Here is an 18184-nt window from a genome sequence, read left to right on the forward strand (position 1 = left end):
GGAATTTTGATGGAGTGATTGATTTGCTTCACACTATTCCAGTGAGAGATTATGCCAACCTGGATCAAGCGTCAGGATGCATTGTGTTTGTGGCTTATTCCCAGCTTAGGCAGCTTGAGCAAGCAAAGGCAGTGTTTGATTCTATGCCCGAGAAAAACGTTGTGCTTTGCACAATGTGCCTACTCGAATTGCGATAGGTTAGAAGATGCCGAGGCCGTGTTTTGTAAATATGCCAGCATCTCAAAATGCAATGTTTGCAGCATATACCCACCACGGGCATCTCCACCAATATACAATTTTGCTTTCCAGTGCTCCAGAAACAAACACGATAACTTGGACTTTTATTATTCTGGCATTGAGAAGCTCCAGCGTTGGACGTTTCATCCTGGAATGCTGTATTAACTGCATATACACAAAGAAATTTTTTGCGTTGCCTTGGAATATAATGCTAACTGTGTGTGCTCAAAATTGTGACTTTAAGATTACAAAATGGCAGTTCTATGGTTGCTTATTATGGTTATAGCCCAAGGTTATTTGTTATATGATGATAATGATGAAAAGTAACTGGTTTACAAGTGGCAAATTAAAATAGAAAGCTTTTAGGCAGTATAAAAATTTCATAATCATGCATGTGGTGGGTCATCGTTATAAATCCTATTATCACTTTGTCATAAACTCCAAAGAAGCTCCAAAGCAACTGCATTTTCAGTACATGTCGATTAGCGTAGTTGCCACGTGGATGTTGGCCTCGGTAGCTTTCAAGTGAATTCTTGCCTTGATCCAAGTCTCGCAAGGCTCGACCACGCGTTCACCGAGTATGTCAGACTTGTTCTTCTTTTGCTCTTGGATTCGAGAGAAACTCCTCGGCACTCTTGTTCTGGATGAGGATGGATTGGTCGCAGCTAGATTGATCCACTGTAGCATTTGCCACTACTATAGAAAATCTTCTAGATCTTCCCAGCTGTGATGGAACATAGATATTTCGTCCAGTGCATCAAAGGCATTTACACTAAGTTGATCGTAGAAGACATAGTCTAGAACTATAGAAGAAACATACTCAGAGAAAAGTCTTTGGTTGCTCTTGTGACGGGATTTTCGCAGCTCTCTGGAGACTCTTGTGAGCGTCGAAAATAAAACCTTCTTAGCTGCGGACAAGAGAAATCAATCTATAAACGAAAGAAAAAACTATAGAAATCTTAAATTTGCTCTCGAAAGCTTCCAGATCTTCCCAGATGATGAAAAAGAACTGCATCAAAAGCATTACACTAGAAAAGGAACTATAGAAGCAACGTACTCAGAGAAACCTCCTTTAGAGAGACTCGGTTCACAATAAAGTTACCACCCGTGTTTAAATCTAGACCGTTAATTCATAGGGTACAAATATTAGCCGTCAGATTAAGAACATATTCCTACATAATATTCTAAAAAAAGAATAAGAAGAATGAATTTCATTGAACAAAGAAGGCGGACCATATCTTATCTCAATCCTCTCTCACTCAAGAGCCATGGAGGAATGATTTCTTCTCGCCATTAACTTTGAAATCGTAGTTGACACGCCCTGTGTTTGTAGACCAGACTGGACGATACAAGACCACATTTCCATCGTCCTGAACTCTCAAGGTGTTGCCTCCACTTCTATCAGTACCACTTGCCCAAAGTGCGCGCCTATTGCCATCGTATACAACCAGGTTTCCATCGGGTTGGAGGGTGAGGTAGCAATTGCTCCCGCTCCCGCCTGTGTTGCTTGCCCAGATAGGATTGAAATCCCCCTGGCCTCCATACAGCACCAAGTTGCAATCCCTCTGCATTCGCAGCGAGAAGTAGCCACTTTGGGAGCGAAGCTCGTCACCTTGGTAGAGGGTTTCTCCAGAATGCAGTGTATCTCTCGCGCTGCACACGGTAACCAAGGCAAGAGCAAGGAAATAGTAGAAGATCAAAAGCTTAACCATAGCTGGGAAGTAGAGAGCACTGTTTCTTGGTGGCTTGACGAGCATCTTATATAGCAAAAACATAAAGAACATTGTTCAGCTGTGTCTCTCACTGCAATAAAGCTTCAACAGTGTATATGTACCATGCTTGGGACCACAATGTTTAAACAAATCTTTAGCTGCTTCAGTTCACCTATCATATCTTGGACCACATTGTCAGCCTTCAACTTTTTTTTATGTAGTTGTGGCCAAGATAAAGTATGGTGCAGAGCGTTTTGGCTGCAAGTTCAAGGCTTTTTTTGCAGCATGGTCATGGTGACATCTACAAGCTGCAAGGAGGCACTTCAGTTCCCTTGCCTCCTTCAAGTACCAGATCTACTGAGAAGAACGATCAAGCAGCAGTAGTGTTGGATCTCTTCACAAGCAAACCCGGTTGAACACAACAACATTGCATCTTCCCAGTTGCAACAATATCAAGATCATGCAAATTAAATTCAGGAGTGAGCCTATAGTTTAAATCATTTAGAAGGATTAAGTGGAGTGAGAGGAGGTTAAGAGTTTTGTTTTCTATTATGATGGTCAAGCCTTGCTTCTTACTACTCCTCTACTCAGACCATCACAATAAAAAAAAAAAAAACGACAGATTCTAAATAATTTGCTGTTTACAAATAAAAACGGTGGCTAATATAATTAATTAAATTAAGGTAAAATCACTTTATAGTGATCATCACATCAAGCATATGAAAGTAATAATATCCTCAACTTTCAAGGCCATTAAGACTGTGCAAAAGGTGGTGAAAGTATTCTTACGATGAATATTACTGAAAGATATAGACTGGCAGGGATGGGGCCAAAGAAGGCCCAATTGCCCTTGAATGCTAACACTCCAAGATAGAGATAAAAAAACACACTTTTACTGATTAGATCCTTTTATTGTTAGGGAGGCCGTGAGCCACTCTCTTCCACACCATAAACACTGACCCTCCTTGTTGCCATTGCCATATAGCCATGGTCCCAGCAAGCCAAATCCTCCAGATGTGATCCCAAATCTCTCCCCTAGCAAAGATCCTTGACGCCAAACCTTACCGTAATCAAGAGACCAATTATGTTTATCAAATCATACTAGTATACAAGACCATTAATATGTTTATTAAATCATCAATCAACAATGTTGGTGCCTAGCTGGGAACATAAGACCACACAAAACAGATGTATGTGCTCTCCTCAGACAAAAGAATGTAAACAACAGAGGGAGCAAAGTTTATGACAAGTATAGCAGCTGGAGGATTTGCTTGAACAATGTCAATCTCTGCCTTGCAAGCTCCCAATTGTGAAAAGCTCTACACCAAGGAGATGAGCCAAGTCGAGGACGAGCTTAAAATTTGGAACAGTAGATTTTTTATCTTGGGGCTTTATTCATTCCACTTTGAGAAACTCGCCTGGAGTTTCTATGTCAGATCTTTTTGCACGCTCCGATCGATATGCAGAGCTCATCAAATTCGCAACCACAGTCCAACAACTCCAGCAACTTCACGCTGACATTCTCCGCAACCCAGCGGGATATACAGTGCACACCATCAATCTCCTGATCCAGCACTGCAGCAAGCTCGGCGATCTCGACTCTGCGCGCCAGGCCTTTGATGCCATCGCCCATCGGCGAGATTGCTACTCGTGGGTCATGATGATCACTGCATATACCCAGAATGGGCATTTTGAAGCTGCCCAGGCTGTGATTTATGCAATGCCGGATTGTAATCTTGTGGGATCCAATGCAATGCTTGCGCTCTATGCGCAAACAGGAGATTTGGACGCCGCCCTGGATCTCTTTGGTGCCATGCCTGTAAGAACCCTAATTTCCTGGACTTCCATTCTTGCAGCATATGCCCGTGTGGGGCATCTTCATGACGCAACGCGTACGTTTGATTCAATGCCCGAATGGAATCTTGTTACATATACGGCCATTATAACAGCATATTCCCAGCTTGGGTATCTAGATGGTGCTAAAGCCGTGTTTGATTCCATGCCCTCCAAAGACGTGGTGGCCTGGAACTCGATACTCGCAGCATATACCCAGAGTGGGGATAATCTTAGTGCCGGCCGTGTTTTTTATGCCATGCCAGAGTGGAATTCTATCTCTTGGAACACTGCTTTGACAGCATATGCTCAAGCTGGGAATTTTGATAGAGTGATTGATTTGTTTCACACAATTCCTATGAGGAGTCAGCTCTCTTACAATGCTCTTCTCTATGCGTATGTGCAGAAAGGAGATTTTGCAAACGCGAATCGAACGTTTGAGATTATGCCAACCTGGGATCAAGCGTCAGGATGCATCATGCTTGTGGCATATTCCCATCTCAGGCATCTTGAGCAAGCGAAGGCAGTGTTTGATTCTATGCCAGAGAAAAACGTTGTACTTTGCACAAGTCTCTTGTGTGCCTACTCAAATGGCGATAGGCTAGAAGATGCCGAGGCCGTGTTTGTGAATATGCCCAGACACGACATTGCATCTCAAAATGCAATGCTGGCAGCATATGCCCGGCACGGGCATCTTTACAAACTTGCAACTTTGTTTTCCTGTGCTGTAGAAACAAACACTATAACTTGGACAACTCTGATTTCTGCTTATATAACACATGGCTTTATTAGTCTGGCCTGGAGAACCTTGTATCAAGCTCCAGAGTTGGACGTTTCATCCTGGAATGCACTATTAACTGCATATACACAAAGAAATCTTTTGCGTGGAGCGATAGGAGTGATGACCACAATGCCTTCCATGAACGAGGTGTCTTGGAATATCATGCTAACTGCATATGCTCAAGTTTGCGACTTTACGAGTTTAATAGCTCTTTTCTACAAAATGGCAGTGGAGGGAGCAGTAGTAACAGATTCTACCTTCTTGTGCGTTATCATTGGGTGCAGTAGAGCAGGAGTTGTAAGCACTGGATTGCAACACTTTCGTTCTATGGTTGCTGACTATGGGTTTAGCCCAGAGATCCAGCACTACTGCTGCTTGATTGATCTTCTTGGTAGATCTGGGTACTTGAAAGAGGCAAGGGAACTGATTCTCAATATGCCCTTTGTACCGGATGAGATCAGTTGGAAGTGCCTCCTTGCAGCTTGTAGATGTCACCATGATCAAGAAGGTGCCACTTTTGCTGCAAAAAGAGCCTTGAACTTGCAACCAAGACGCTCTGCACCATACCTTCTCTTGGCCACAAGCTACTAGGCTATTTAAATTGTTGAAAATCTTCTAAATTACTATAAATTTTGTATAGCAAAATAAGAAATTGAGAAGGATTGTGGTCCAAAGAACTTTTAAAGGCATAGAAAGGGTTTTCTTGATAGCTTTCATAAACATGATTTAAAAAATTAAAACCCTAAACCCGGACATATTCTTTCCGTATTTCTCGCATATCCTCTGTGTTCGGCAGAATTTAATTTTCCCACCCACCGCAGAAACATAAAACCTCACCGACCCGTGGCCTCCGCCAACTGCAGGCTGCCACGTGGCGATTTGAACGCACTGAAAGAGGCCCCTGGGGTTTTTGGAGAGCAAACAAGAACACACCGGAGCATCGCAGCGCTCGCAAGATCGTTATTCTCTCTCTCGATTCATCGTCCTCCAGGGTGAGTGGTGGATTCTTGGACTGAAATCTCGGGGATTTTGGCGCTGGAAGCAGGCATGGGGCCAAGAATCGTCGCCTAGGGATCCATCGCGCCGCGCCGTCGACCGATCCCCTCCATCCCCATGGACTGGAAAGATCCGCGGCTCACCGAGCAGATATTGCAGTACACGCTCATCTCCTCGGCGCTCATCGCGATCGCCGCGGGCTACCTCACCGCCTCGCTCAAGACGATGTTCCTCGTCTATGGCGGCTGCGTGTTCGTGACGCTGCTCGTCATCGTCCCCGACTGGCCCTACTTCTGCCGCCATCCCCGCGAGTGGATGACTCCAAAGAGGGCCGACGCTCCATTCCACCACCAGCAGCAGCGATCATCGCCGGGCCTGGAATCCATCCGAGAATCGGCGCTGGATGCCAGCAAGAGAGATTGATTGATCGACGCTTTCCTCCTCTCCTCTCCTCTCCTCTCTCTCTCTCTCTCTCAGCTTTCTAATCCAATCCTGGCAAGAATAATCACCAAGAAGGATTCGATTTCTCTTCGTCTTCTCGGGGATTTCTCCTCCCAGCGCTCCAGATTCATTGATTTCTTCGCCCCAGTACCAACGCATCGTTGTTCTCTTTTAATGCTTGGCAGCCTTTCGGTCTGGTGGCCACTACCTGACATAAATTCAATGGAACCTTTTTTTATTTTTCTTTGTGAACGTTAGAACCCTAGAAATGCGAAAGAGCAAGAACCCTAAATTTCGTTGGCTATGGCGGAGGAGGAAGAAGGCGCGGGCTTCCACCTAGGGCAGCGCGTCCGGAGCGCGAGAGAGGCGCAGCAGCTCGGCACGGTGAGGTATGTCGGGCCAGTGGAGGGCTACCACGGGGTCTGGATTGGAGTGGATTGGGACAGCGGACAATCTCGCCACGACGGCTCCGTCAATGGCGTTCGCTACTTCACCGCCAGCGGCGAGAAGTCGGGATCGCTCGTGAGGCCTTCGAATCTCAGCGCTGGGTGGAGTTTGCTCGAAGCTCTTGTCTCTAGGTACAAGATCAGCATGAGCAAAGACGATGCAGGTACTACATTTTCTTTTCTTTCTTTGCCAAGTGTGAACTGTGTGTTCTTCGTGGTGGCAGAGGATATGTATCTCATGTCTGTGAGGCAGAGAAAAGTTGCTGTGGAGCTCGTTGGGCAGAGCAAAGTGGAGGAGAAGCAAAAGAAACTCAACGAGCTCCGCGCCGCATCTCTAGTCTTTGCCGGTGTTTCGTCACTCGGACCACCTGGAGAGATATCTTCTTCTGCTCCAAGTATGTTTTTTTGGCTTGCTTTCTTTCTTATCTGATAGTTTCATTGCGGTTGTTATCATGTCAGATATTGAAGAACTCGACCTGACGGGGAATCTGATCTCCGACTGGAACGTGAGTATTTAGCTCTACTTCTTTTTCTAGCAGCTTTATGATCTACAGCTTGTTGCGTATAGTTTGTCACTTGTCTCTGCGAGGAGCTGCCGCGTTTGAGAGCCGTAGACCTCAGCTATAATCGAATTGATATCCGGCCAGAGATGCCACGGCCTCCTCTTAATTTGAGGACTGTTGTGCTGAATTACTGCTCTCTCTCTTGGGAACAGGTGCGCAACAGCGTTAGCGTTAGACCTTTTGTGAAAGTTTTTTGTAGGTTGACATGCTGAGCAAGTCGCTGCCGTTTGTGGAGGAGCTCCATCTTCGACATAACAATATCCGTCTCTTACAGGTTTGTGCTCTACGTTATTTCCTTGCTTTTCAATTCTGTGAATAATGCGTGTATGCTCTAGACTTCTGGCGAAGCAGTTGAGGGATTTGAGGAGCTCCGGGTTCTCAACCTTGAAGGCAACAGCCTTGAAAGTTGGGACGAAATGATGAAGCTATCAAGCCTCAGAAGGTAGTCTTCTATTTCATTTTCTTGGGAGTAAGCTGACTGGCCGTCTGCAGCTTGAAGACTCTAAACGTCTCTGGAAATGCGATCACCAAAGTTTCCTATCCGGAAAACATAAAAGACCAGTGGCCTTTCTTGCAACTATCATGTCTTCTTCTAGGTATGTTTCTCGTTTCTTATTTCACTCCTAATTTACTTTATGTTCTGGATGTAAGGAAAGAATCAATTGGCAGACTGGGAGTCTGTGGATGCTCTTGACAAGTTTCCCAATCTCACGGTAGTCATCATGCATTATACTTTGCATTTTCTTTTATAACAAGTGCCTGTAGGAAGTAAGGCTGAGCGAGAATCCAATAGCAGATACAAGCAAAGGTGGTGCACCAAGATACGTTTTAGTAGCCCGGCTCAGCAAAATAACTGTTCTCAACGGGAGTGAAGTAAAGCAATGTGTCAATTATGCTCGGTTGTAATTGGTATTTTACAGGTCAAACCACGGGAAAGGAAAGACTCGGAGATCAGGCGAGTATAATAACCAGTATGATAGACCTCACAGCTCAAGGTGTCTACTGCAGATATGTCCGTCACGTTCTCAATACTATGACGCCAGGCGAAGACATCAGAAGATCTCATCCAAGGCAAGCAGTGTGTTTTCGGCATCCGTGTTAGTTGTTGTTTTTTCTCTCTTTTTGTTTTTTTTTTTTTTTTGGTCTGCAGGTTCGAGCAGTTGAAGAAACAGTATGATATTTCAGAAGAATCGGTGCCACAAGCTGGGTCACAATCATCTCAAAATATGGCGGCTAGCCTCATAAGTAAGCTCGTCTTTTTACCTCGATTGCTTGTGACTTCACGTTTGCTATTTACTTACAGCAATTACGATCAAATGCGTTGCTGCCAGCCTAGGAGAAATCGCACCAGTGACTAGAAAGCTTCCTGGTTCGATGACGGTATTGCGTGGTGCATATTTTGCAGCGAAAACGATTGCTTGCGTGTATTGCAGGTCGGTAAGCTGAAGCTGCTTTGCGAGGCTTTGTTCAAGCTGAAAGCAACAAAGCAACGTCTTTTTTTGGAGGAAAAGGTCGTGCTCTTCCTCGCTTTCATTCACGACAATTGTCGTACTAATTGCCGCTTCTACACAGGAGAGCCCGCTGCCGCTTCCTCTCGATGACGACCTGGAGAGCCTCGGAAACATTGGATTTGGACAACAGGGTGTTATTCTAATGGAAGAATGTAAGCATCGCGTTGCAGGTCTTGGTATCATCCAAAGGACGTGCCAATTTAAACTTACCCTTTTTCATATTTCTTTCAGGTTGAATGCGATGTGCCGTGTTGGTGAGTGCAACTAAATTTTCAGCACATCGTCATCATCCTCGGCATCGCATTGGTGTTGTTACTGTAAACAAAAGGATGACTCTCCGTGTGCAACGATGCTCGTGCTCTTTTTTTACAATTTTTTCTTTTCTTTCCGTGCCACAGATTTGTGTCCCTCCTCATTATTTACATGATCCGCAAGAACCGGAAGCATATCCCGATGACCAGTTGCGCTGGAGGAAGTAAAGTTCCGAGTTCATTGGATTTCTACTCCAGCACAAATTTTCTTTCTCCATGGAAGGTAACTGCTTCGCAAGCTCGACTTGCTCACTTTTCGTTCTTGCAGCAGCGAGTGAAGTCTAGAGCAACATGTCTAGAGATCTCCGCGATAGTCACGCTCCACCCTGTGGAGACAATCAAGACTCTTGCGTCGATTCGCCAATGCCGTACTTGGTGGCGGCACTGGGAGCCATGCTGCTGCTCGTGGTCCTCACACAGACACTGCGGCTTATTTCGTATCTCCGGACCTCCCAGAATCTTAGAGCCGCCGCTAGTGCCCAGCAGCATCTCCAGCTCCGGCCAGCCGCGGGAGATGACCACCAACAGGTCGAGAGCAAGTTGACACCAGGCCAGTGCCGTGAAATCGTTGTCATCATGGCTGGTGACGAAGCTCCCACTTTCCTCGCAGAGCCAACGAGAGTGGAAACTCCTACTCGGTAGTTCTTAACACTGGATCCTGTTCTTGACAACCAAAATCACGAAAGTTCCTCGTCCAAGAGGTACTTTTTGTCTTTCCATTGATTTCTCTTGTGCTATTGTTAACAACAATTACGCTCTTGTTTTGGAGGATAATCTGCCGACCAGAATAGTTTAAGAGCAAACAAGGCTGTGGCAGATGTTGGCAAGTTCTTGAGTGTCTTGGAGCTAGAATAGCCGGCCGAGATTTTCTTTGTCCGTTTTGATAAGTCTAAACCATTTAGAAACACTCGTTCGGTTTCCCAGGTCCTGTTCGTGCCTCGTGATTTATACCAGGCACCGAGGAGTTTACTTCTGTGCCTCTGCCAAAATGCTTCCAGCACAGAGCGCGTTCTTGCGGATGTTTTGCTGCCATGGGCCTCTCACCAGGTAAGCTTCTTGCTCTAGATTTCTAAATCGCCTAACAAATCTTCTCTCCTGTCCTCATAGTTACCAGGAAGATCACAAAGGAGGCAGCTCGAGCTGGAGGATCTTCACATTCAAGGAACTTATCAATGCTACTAGCAACTTCTCGGACGATCGAAAGCTTGGAGAAGGTGGCTTTGGCAGCGTTTTTTGGGGACAACTTAGTGATGGTACTCAGGTAAGCTATCATGGCAAAAGAAAAGACTGCGCTAAGCTCATTCGTATCTATAATAGATTGCAGTTAAGAGATTGAAGAACCTGACCACCACAAACGAGATGGCATTTGCGGTGGAAGTCGAGACATTGGGACGCGTCCAGCACAGAAATCTTCTAAAGCTCCGCGGCTACTGCACAGACGGCCAAGAGCGCATCATCGTCTACGATTACATGCCGAACTTGAGCCTCCTGTCACACCTCCATGGAAAGCTCGGCTCCAGCGCGTGCTTAAGCTGGCCGAAGAGGGTGAAAATCGCGATGGGATCCGCGGAAGCAATCGAGTAAGTTCATGGCTTTTCTTGATATCTTTGTCTAACTTTGCATTGCCAGATACTTGCATCACGATGCGAACCCCCACATCATCCACAGGGACGTGAAAGCCAGCAACGTTCTCATCGACGCCAACTTCGAGGCACAGATCGCCGACTTTGGCTTCGCCAAGTTCGTCCCGGAGGGAGTGACTCACATGACCACCCGAGTGAAAGGAACGCTGGGATACTTGGCCCCAGAGTACGCGATGTGGGGGAAGGTGTCCGAGAGCTGCGACGTCTACAGCTTCGGGATCCTGCTGCTGGAGCTCATCAGCGGGCGGAAGCCGATCGAGAAGATGGGGTCGGGAATGAAGCGCACCATCGTCGAGTGGGCCGCGCCGCTCGTGTTCCAGGGAAAGTTCGAGGACCTGGTGGATCCCAAGCTCCAGGGGAAGTTCAGCATGCTCCAGCTCAAGAAGCTGGTTCACGCGGCCACCTTGTGTGCGCAGAGCAATCCGGAGAACAGACCCACGATGCGAGAGGTGGTGGCCATCCTGAAAGAAAAGCGTCTAGACATGACCTCTGGGAGTTTCCGGATGGACACTGTGAAGTATAGGCAAGAACTCTTGGATGAAGAAGACTAAGAAGTAGTCCCTGGAACTCCTGGAAGAAACTACTTCTTAGACTTCTTCCAGAGAGTTTTTTTGTTTCCAAGTCTATGGCTTTACAAAGCCAAGAACTCCTGCTGGATGAAGAAGACTAAGTTTGTTCTTCATCTAGAGAGTTTTTTCCCAAGTGTATAAGTTTGTCAAGCAAAGAAATTTTTTTCCAAGTGTGGAACTTCGAGGGATTAGGGTTCTTGTTTGCGATGGACAACGCCGGTGGATCAGGCGCTGGTGGAAGTGGGGTCTTGGCTCCGCCACCGCCGATTGAGCCAGTGACTTACATGTGTGGAGGTGAGCGGCGCCATGCTTTTCTTCGCTTGGTGTGGGTTTTTACATCTTTTTGTTTGCTAGATTGTGGAACCGACAATTCGCTCAAGCCTGGGGATGTGATACAGTGCCGGGAATGCGGCTATCGCATCCTCTACAAGAAGAGAACTCGAAGAAGTAAGCGAATCTCTTGTTTTTAGAGCTTTCCATTCGCTCATCTCGGCTTTTGGGTGATTGCAGTTGTGCAGTATGAAGCACGCTAGGCGGCAAAGCTCATCCTTTTCGCATGGATCTTAAAGACGATACTGTTCTTTCTCGATCTCCTCGATCTCTCTCACATCCTCTAGGTACTGTGCTGCGTGTTGTTTTGATAGGAATGGAAGCCCACTAAAGTGGAAGTCCACTTTCGGGAAGAATGCATGAAAGGTGTCACGTATCAATCAACTTCTGGCGTTTAGGTACTTCAAAATTGCCCAAGATGGGCATCTTTATTTTTTTATAAAGAATGATGGAAGAGTGAATGTGATGGAACGATCTTTCAAAATTTTGGTCTCGGCCTAGAGCTTTGACATCGTGCTAACCTGCTTGTAGTGGCTGGGTCTGCCGTCTGGATACGTCACAAGCACCATCCTGTAGCCTTCACGCTTGAGAAGCAACTGTTGGCTCAACTCGAGTTGCTCACAGGCCATTTCTCCGGCATGCACACTTGAACCTCGGATGACTTTGGAGTGCAGCAGCATGAACTTGCCATCCGCCAGCTCCACCACCGCGTTGTGCCATGGCGTTGGGATGTGGAAGTTCTTCTCCTCGGAAGAACGCTGCGCTGCCACTAGAGAGGAATGGATGATGTTGATGCCATACTTGGGACCTCTGTTTGGATGCGGGTGGATGGAAATGCGCAGCTGCAAAGGGAAGAGCCACTCCACCATGGCCGAGTATGCACGGTTCCTGAGGATCATGAGGAAGGCAACCTGGCTGCACAGCTTCTTCTTGGCCGACTTTGACGGGAGATTCTTGCAGCTCTTGTGTTCGTACAAGTCCTCGAGCATGAACCTGGAGAAGCCACGATAAAGATTGCGTGTCTCCGGGTCATCCTTGATCTCCTTGGTGACAGTTGACTCGTCACAGCCAAACAAGCACATGAGAGCTCGCCTGGCATTCTCTGCATTGGCGGTGAGCTCGGTAGCAACAGGATGCTCCACGGTGGTGTTGGAGATAAGCTTCGCAATGCTGTCCTCGCTGTGGTTGTCCAGCAGAAACTCATCCAGGCGAAAGAAATTGACCAAGCCGGGATACAAGTTGTGTGCCATCTCCCAAAACATCTCCCCATAAGAATCCACAGCAGCATCGTCCGAGCCGACGAGATCGGAGAAGACATGGCCATCCGAGACGACGTTGTAGTGCACGCCTGGAGCATACACGGCCTTGATGAGATCAGCCACAATCTTCATGGAATGAATGGCAAGCTCCTCGGCCTTGTCGGGGCTCTTTCCCAGAGTCTTGTCGGGATTGCACGACTTGACTGGAAATGCCGGCAAGATGAACTCGAGTGGGATATTTCTTGCGACGTGGTACCTCACCCTGTCTGCGAACCTCTGCTTGCCTCCACTGGTGAACCACTGGTCGTGCTTTGGGAAGTGGATGTAATTCTTCTCAATGATGTCCACAACTTGCGAGGTGATGTCGTCCACCTCTTGAGGTGTGTGCGAGCTGAAGGGCTCCAGAAGACAATCTCTGGTCATGACGCTATTGTCCAGCAGCAGAGAGGCCAGGTAGCTCATCTCGCTCTCCACTGTGCTCGCGGGATCCTCCATGAAGGCAACGCCCTCGAATCCGTTGCCAATATATCTCTCGTAGACAGTGGCTGTCCACTCCTGATCATTTGCTGCTCCAAGCATGGAAATCGTGTATCTGTTGATCTCTGGAGCAATAGACCGTGTGGCTTGCTTGGCCGCCTCTAAATCTTCTGCTGTGCTCGCAACCATGGAGGAAAACATGAAGTCACTACTCTGAGCGGTAGAAACTGGGACATATCTTGACGCAGACTGTGAGATGAATGCAACCTCGCCATTCTCCCTGTGAATATACAAGAATGCAATCTTGTCCTTGGGATAAGCCATGACTCTGAGTTCGTCACTGAGAAATTCAGGTCGAGCTAAATCGTCAAGTGCCAGCGGTGTTGGTGATCCCCGAGTCTTTTATACGGGAAAACCAAAGGGTCGTCTATCTTTGACTGACGTGATATTTGAAAACGTCTTGTCGAGGGAAGATTCCCTTGAAAGTGAACTCAAAGTCGGTTCGTTCAATGCATGTTTTGTGATAAGCACATTGGATCCTGCGTATAAAGAATTGCAAAATGAATGTTCTTCGAAGCCAAGATTATGCTTCAAGCTAGAACTAGGTCTCTAGCAAGCGATCACTCAACCAAACGAGTAAAAGTTATCAAGCATTACCGTGTTGCTTGCACCAATTTTGGGAATTATCCTCTTTCGCTATAAGCACGTGTAAAAGAGCTACAAAACTTTCCATTGTTCTGGGTCACGGTCAACTTACTCGGCTGAATGAACGTTCTTCTTGTGAATTATCCATTGCATTGGGATGGCCCACGCAGGACATCCCTGTTGCTTATTCAACACAAATGGTTTTGCGATAAGCACGTTGGATCCATGTGTTTGTAAAACTTTGCATGGTTCTAATGTTCTTTTAAGCATATGCTTCAGATTCAAACTTGGTCTCAACCAAATGAGTAAAAGTTGTCAAACGTGAGCATTGACTTCCTAGTGTCCAAGAAGATTTTATTTTTCTACCATTCGTACTGTATTTTCCTTACTGTAGGCCCAAGTAGATCTGATATCTCACCTTGTCTTAAGCCCTCTTGCTTTGCTAATAAATAAACAACTGGCTGTACATTTAAAACTCTTGTATTTGCCCCGGTTGGATTTTTCCAATACCAAAAATCTCCTCACTAGCACATTGCCCTAATCTTTAGGGTTTCCTAGTGAAACTACAGAAGCTTCCACGGAGAGGTACGTGACTTGTCCTCCATTGAACACGTTTTTCAATTGTAGAAACGCTTGTCAAAGATGGTCGACCCGTCCAACTCTCCTTATATATAGCTCAGCTCTAGGCATCAACAAATCAATCATACGACTACCAGCTCAGTCAACAGCAGCAAGACAGTAACGTTTCTGCTTGCGATCTCATCTCTAAAGTTTCTTGCCAGAGCTCTGTATTCTAATTTACAAGTCTCCACTCCTGATTTCCATGGCTTTTCCAAAGGACAAGATTGCGTTCTTGTACATCCACAAGGAGAATGGCGAGGTGGCATTCATTTCACAGTCTGCCAGAAGATATGTCCCCCAAGTTGCCACTCAGAAGAGCAGTAGTCATGTTTTCTTCCATGGTTGCGAGTACAGCAGAAGATCTAGAGGCAGTCAAGCAAGCCACACGCTCAGTGGCCCCAGAGGTGAACAGGTACACCATTTCCATGCTTGGAGCTGATTCATGCTCTTCGTGGGAAGCCACTATCTACGAGAGATACATTGGGAATGGCTTCGAGGGCGTGGTTTTCATCCAGGAGGAGGATAGCGAGAACATGAAGTATCTGGCCTCTCTGCTGCTGGACAACAGCGTCATGACTAGGGATTGTCTTCTGGAGCCCTTCAGCTCGCACACACCTCAAGAGGTGGACGACATCACCTCGCAAGTTGTGGACATCATTGAGAAGAATTACATCCACTTCCCAAAGCACGACCAGTGGTTCACCAGCGGAGGCAAGCAGAGGTTCGCAGACAGGGTGAGATACCATGTCGCAAGAAATATCCCACTCGAGTTCGTCTTGCCGGCATTTCCAGTCAAGGCGTGCAATCCCGACAAGACTCTGGGAAAGAGCCCCAACAAGGCCGAGGAGCTTGCCATTCATTCCATGAAGATTGTGGCTGATCTCATCAAGGCCGTGTATGCTCCAGGCGTGCACTACAACGTCGTCTCGGATGGCCATGTCTTCTCCGATCTCGTCGGCTCGGACGATGCTGCTGTGGATTCTTATGGGGAGATGTTTTGGGAGATGGCACACAACTTGTATCCGGGCTTGGTCAATTTCTTTCGCCTGGATGAGTTTCTGCTGGACAACCACAGCGAGGACAGCATTGCGAAGCTTATCTCCAACACCACCGTGGAGCATCCTGTTGCTACCGAGCTCACCGCCAATGCAGAGAATACCAGGCGAGCTCTCATGTGCTTGTTTGGCTGTGACGAGTCAACTGTCACCAAGGAGATCAAGGATGACCTGGAGACACGCAATCTTTATCGTGGCTTCTCCAGGTTCATGCTCGAGGACTTGTACGAACACAAGAGTTGCAAGAATCTCCCGTCAAAGTCGGCCAAGAAGAAGCTGTGCAGCCAGGTTGCCTTCCTCATGATCCTCAGGAACCGCGCATACTCGGCCATGGTGGAGTGGCTCTTCCCGTTGCAGCTGCGCATCTCCATACATCCGCATCCAAATCGAGGTCCCAAGTATGGTATCAACATCATCCACTCCTCTCTTGTGGCAGCCCAGCGTTCTTCCGAGGAGAAGAACTTCCACATCCCAACACCATGGCACAACGCGGTGGTGGAGCTGGCGGATGGCAAGTTCATGCTGCTGCACTCCAAAGTCATCCGAGGTTCAAGTGTGCATGCCGGAGAAATGGCCTGTGAGCAACTCGAGCTGAGTCAACAGTTGCTTCTCAAGCGTGAAGGGTACAGGATGGTGCTTGTGACGTATCCAGACGGCAGACCCAGCCACTACAAGCAGGTTATGTCAAAGCTCTAGGCCAAGACCAAAATTTTGAAAGATCGCTCCATCACATTCATTCTTCCATCATTCTTTATATAAAAAATAAAGATGCCCCATCTTGGGCAATTTTGAAGTACCTAAACGCCCGAACTTGATTGATACGTAACACCTTTCATGCATTCTTCCATGGTGGAGTGGCTCTTCCCGTTGCAGCTCCGCATCTCTATCCACCAGCATCCGAGTGGATCGGTCGATTTGGATGCGACCAATCCACTCGATTGGTCGCATCCAATCGAGTGGTCCACTCGATTTAGTCGACGTCAAGGGGTGGCTACGTGCCTCTTGCACACTGCCTGGAAGATGCCTGCAGAGTGGATGCAAGTCGAAAGGATGTAGACCTACTCTCAGGCACAGGGTACGTATTGGACTTCGAGCTTATGGCAGATACCGACTTTATGAACTTTGTCATCTGGAAGAGCGCCTCAGAGATGGTAAGCTATGCTGGACAGGCTATAGAACTAACAGAAGAGGAGGAAGCAGACTTGTGCAGCATGGATAAAGTCTTTTGAGGAAAGTTTCAGCCACTGGCATCTGTTTTGGAAATCATGATCTTAAAGGACGTGAGCCTGCGGGAGGCCGCTGCTTATGTCGCTGTGGGACTTATAACAGAGTTAAGTCACCCAATGAAGATATTCACGTTCTATGATGGGGTGTCCATGGTGGGTGTCGACGGAAGATATTGAGGAACTCGAGACGGTTGTAGTGCAATACTTCTGTGCTGGAGAGGGGTGCGTTTTCAGGGGCAACAAGGATACATGTGCTGCATTGTCTGAGGCTGGCCTGGGATGGACAGCTGCGGGGTTTAGTGTTCACCTGGATGAGTCTGCACCCAGGAGCTACTTTCAATATCAATACCAGGCAAAGGGTTTTTTGCGGAGTTCCTACCTGCAATCAAAGTGGTTGCGGTTGTCAACTGTTGTGCCTTTCCCGCCAGGCCCGGGTTTGTGCCTGAAGAACTTGGTAGCTCTATCATTCGAGAGCATGTGGTTTAAATACGGGGGAAAGATGGAGACATGCCACTTATCAGACCGCTGCTGAAGGCTAATGGATGAAGCAATCTGCACAACGTGGATCTCAGGAGAAAACACTACAGTGCAAGGCATCCGATACGAATTGAATGAAGGGATGAAGATCCGGAGGTGTATGTGATGCACATTTTGGAGCAGTATGAGTTTGTTACAAAGCCACTGGGCTCGACTGAGCTTGTGAAGACCGGTTCTGACGTAAGCTTTCTACTTAAGGGATCTTAACTTAAACCTATCATACATAAGCACTGATTTTGCTCGTTGCGGATGCTCATGTAAGGTCATTTTTTTATTAGCTTGAAATTAATTCTAGAGACCCTATAAAAGCAAAGTGTTCAAACTGTCAAAAGCTTGCCACCAACAAAAAGAATAGATGGCAAGAAAGACCAAAGAAAAACAGAAGGATGATTTGTATAAATTGAATTTTGTAAATGCTAGAGTGTATTTCTGCCACCATTATCCATAATGAGATTTGAATCTTAAGATTAAATTTCTAAATTAGTCTAAGGTTGGACTAAATTAATTTCTAAAAACACTATAAAAATAGAGTTTCTAGTACTTTATGTCCAACACAACTCATTCTTCTTATCCTTTGTCCCTTTTTAATACTTTTTGTCATGTGTTCTTCTTTTAACAATGTGCTTTTTATTGATAGTTTAAACACTCTCTGATTGATGGCTTTTCCTATCAAGCATTGAAACAGCTATTCACTTATAATTTGAATTGTCAAGTGCTCTTTATTGATAAAAGAGGATTCTACAAAACTATTAATCAAATATAAAAATAATGAAGAAGAAGAAATGAAGTTGTATTGAATACTCCAAATAAAAAATCATCGAAACATTTCTTTTATAAGGGCTCTAAAATTAATATAGTCCATAATTCATAAAAACTTAATCTGTGTATAGGTTAATAGTCATCTCAAATGCCTATCTATATGCATAATAAATCGAGTCCATTACCAAAGGGCTAAGGATACTTGGTCATATAATCCTCAATAAATACAAAG

At 46.3% G+C, this 18184-nt stretch overlaps 6 protein-coding genes across 8 annotated transcripts; 4 read left to right on the forward strand and 2 right to left on the reverse strand.

Annotated features, from left to right (window-relative positions):
- Positions 1-1496: 1496 nt before the first annotated feature.
- LOC9630571 (mannose-specific lectin) lies at positions 1497-1994 on the reverse strand. Its single transcript, XM_002975751.2, has one exon. The coding sequence runs from the start codon at positions 1992-1994 to the stop codon at positions 1497-1499; it is 498 nt and encodes a 165-aa protein (XP_002975797.2).
- Positions 1995-2188: 194 nt separating this feature from the next.
- Positions 2189-5154, forward strand: LOC112348272 (pentatricopeptide repeat-containing protein At4g02750-like). The gene is made up of 2 exons (XM_024680458.1): positions 2189-2360; positions 3386-5154. The coding sequence occupies exons 1-2, from the start codon at positions 2189-2191 to the stop codon at positions 5152-5154; spliced, it is 1941 nt and encodes a 646-aa protein (XP_024536226.1).
- Positions 5155-6280: 1126 nt separating this feature from the next.
- LOC9645472 (tubulin-folding cofactor E) lies at positions 6281-9751 on the forward strand. Of its 3 annotated transcripts, XM_024680462.1 has the most exons (18): positions 6281-6610; positions 6671-6841; positions 6906-6952; positions 7015-7161; positions 7209-7283; positions 7345-7451; positions 7502-7605; positions 7661-7722; positions 7775-7882; positions 7930-7964; positions 8018-8080; positions 8160-8254; positions 8313-8389; positions 8443-8520; positions 8582-8672; positions 8752-9054; positions 9100-9532; positions 9601-9751. In XM_024680462.1, exons 1-16 carry the CDS (start codon positions 6304-6306, stop codon positions 8754-8756), a joined length of 1572 nt encoding a protein of 523 aa, XP_024536230.1. In that variant the 5' UTR covers positions 6281-6303; the 3' UTR covers positions 8757-9054; positions 9100-9532; positions 9601-9751. The 3 variants fall into 3 exon arrangements, with proteins under 3 accessions (XP_024536230.1, XP_024536229.1, XP_024536231.1); XM_024680461.1 differs by having other exon boundaries at positions 9100-9703; XM_024680463.1 differs by having other exon boundaries at positions 9103-9703.
- LOC9630572 (PTI1-like tyrosine-protein kinase At3g15890) lies at positions 9123-11025 on the forward strand. Its single transcript, XM_024680459.1, has 5 exons — positions 9123-9469; positions 9786-9878; positions 9939-10092; positions 10233-10411; positions 10500-11025. The coding sequence occupies exons 1-5, from the start codon at positions 9123-9125 to the stop codon at positions 11023-11025; spliced, it is 1299 nt and encodes a 432-aa protein (XP_024536227.1).
- Positions 11026-11870: 845 nt separating this feature from the next.
- On the reverse strand, positions 11871-13433 carry LOC9630574 (spore wall maturation protein DIT1). The gene has a single exon (XM_002975752.2). The coding sequence runs from the start codon at positions 13431-13433 to the stop codon at positions 11871-11873; it is 1563 nt and encodes a 520-aa protein (XP_002975798.2).
- Positions 13434-14626: 1193 nt separating this feature from the next.
- On the forward strand, positions 14627-16659 carry LOC9645473 (spore wall maturation protein DIT1). The gene is made up of 2 exons (XM_002975572.2): positions 14627-16108; positions 16405-16659. The coding sequence occupies exons 1-2, from the start codon at positions 14627-14629 to the stop codon at positions 16657-16659; spliced, it is 1737 nt and encodes a 578-aa protein (XP_002975618.2).
- The last annotated feature ends 1525 nt before the right edge of the window (positions 16660-18184 follow it).

The sequence above is a fragment of the Selaginella moellendorffii genome, unplaced genomic scaffold (assembly GCF_000143415.4).
Source record: "Selaginella moellendorffii unplaced genomic scaffold, v1.0 SELMOscaffold_28, whole genome shotgun sequence".
Classification (NCBI taxonomy): Eukaryota; Viridiplantae; Streptophyta; class Lycopodiopsida; order Selaginellales; family Selaginellaceae; genus Selaginella; species Selaginella moellendorffii.

Bases quoted from the DNA above. Each gene is read 5' to 3' on its own strand.
- LOC9630571 (XM_002975751.2), bottom strand. From the start codon at position 1,994: ATGCTCGTCAAGCCACCAAGAAACAGTGCTCTCTACTTCCCAGCTATG.
- LOC112348272 (XM_024680458.1), top strand. From the start codon at position 2,189: ATGGTGCAGAGCGTTTTGGCTGCAAGTTCAAGGCTTTTTTTGCAGCAT. The intron at 2,361-3,385 runs GTTGAACACAAC...TTTCTATGTCAG, and splicing joins TCTCTTCACAAGCAAACCCG to ATCTTTTTGCACGCTCCGAT.
- LOC9645472 (XM_024680462.1), top strand. From the start codon at position 6,304: ATGGCGGAGGAGGAAGAAGGCGCGGGCTTCCACCTAGGGCAGCGCGTC. The intron at 6,953-7,014 runs GTGAGTATTTAG...TGTTGCGTATAG, and splicing joins ATCTGATCTCCGACTGGAAC to TTTGTCACTTGTCTCTGCGA. The intron at 7,606-7,660 runs GTATGTTTCTCG...TCTGGATGTAAG, and splicing joins ACTATCATGTCTTCTTCTAG to GAAAGAATCAATTGGCAGAC.
- LOC9630572 (XM_024680459.1), top strand. From the start codon at position 9,123: ATGTCTAGAGATCTCCGCGATAGTCACGCTCCACCCTGTGGAGACAAT. The intron at 9,470-9,785 runs GTAGTTCTTAAC...GATTTATACCAG, and splicing joins AGAGTGGAAACTCCTACTCG to GCACCGAGGAGTTTACTTCT. The intron at 9,879-9,938 runs GTAAGCTTCTTG...CTGTCCTCATAG, and splicing joins TGCCATGGGCCTCTCACCAG to TTACCAGGAAGATCACAAAG.
- LOC9630574 (XM_002975752.2), bottom strand. From the start codon at position 13,433: ATGGCTTATCCCAAGGACAAGATTGCATTCTTGTATATTCACAGGGAG.
- LOC9645473 (XM_002975572.2), top strand. From the start codon at position 14,627: ATGGCGAGGTGGCATTCATTTCACAGTCTGCCAGAAGATATGTCCCCC. The intron at 16,109-16,404 runs GTTATGTCAAAG...CACTCGATTTAG, and splicing joins GACCCAGCCACTACAAGCAG to TCGACGTCAAGGGGTGGCTA.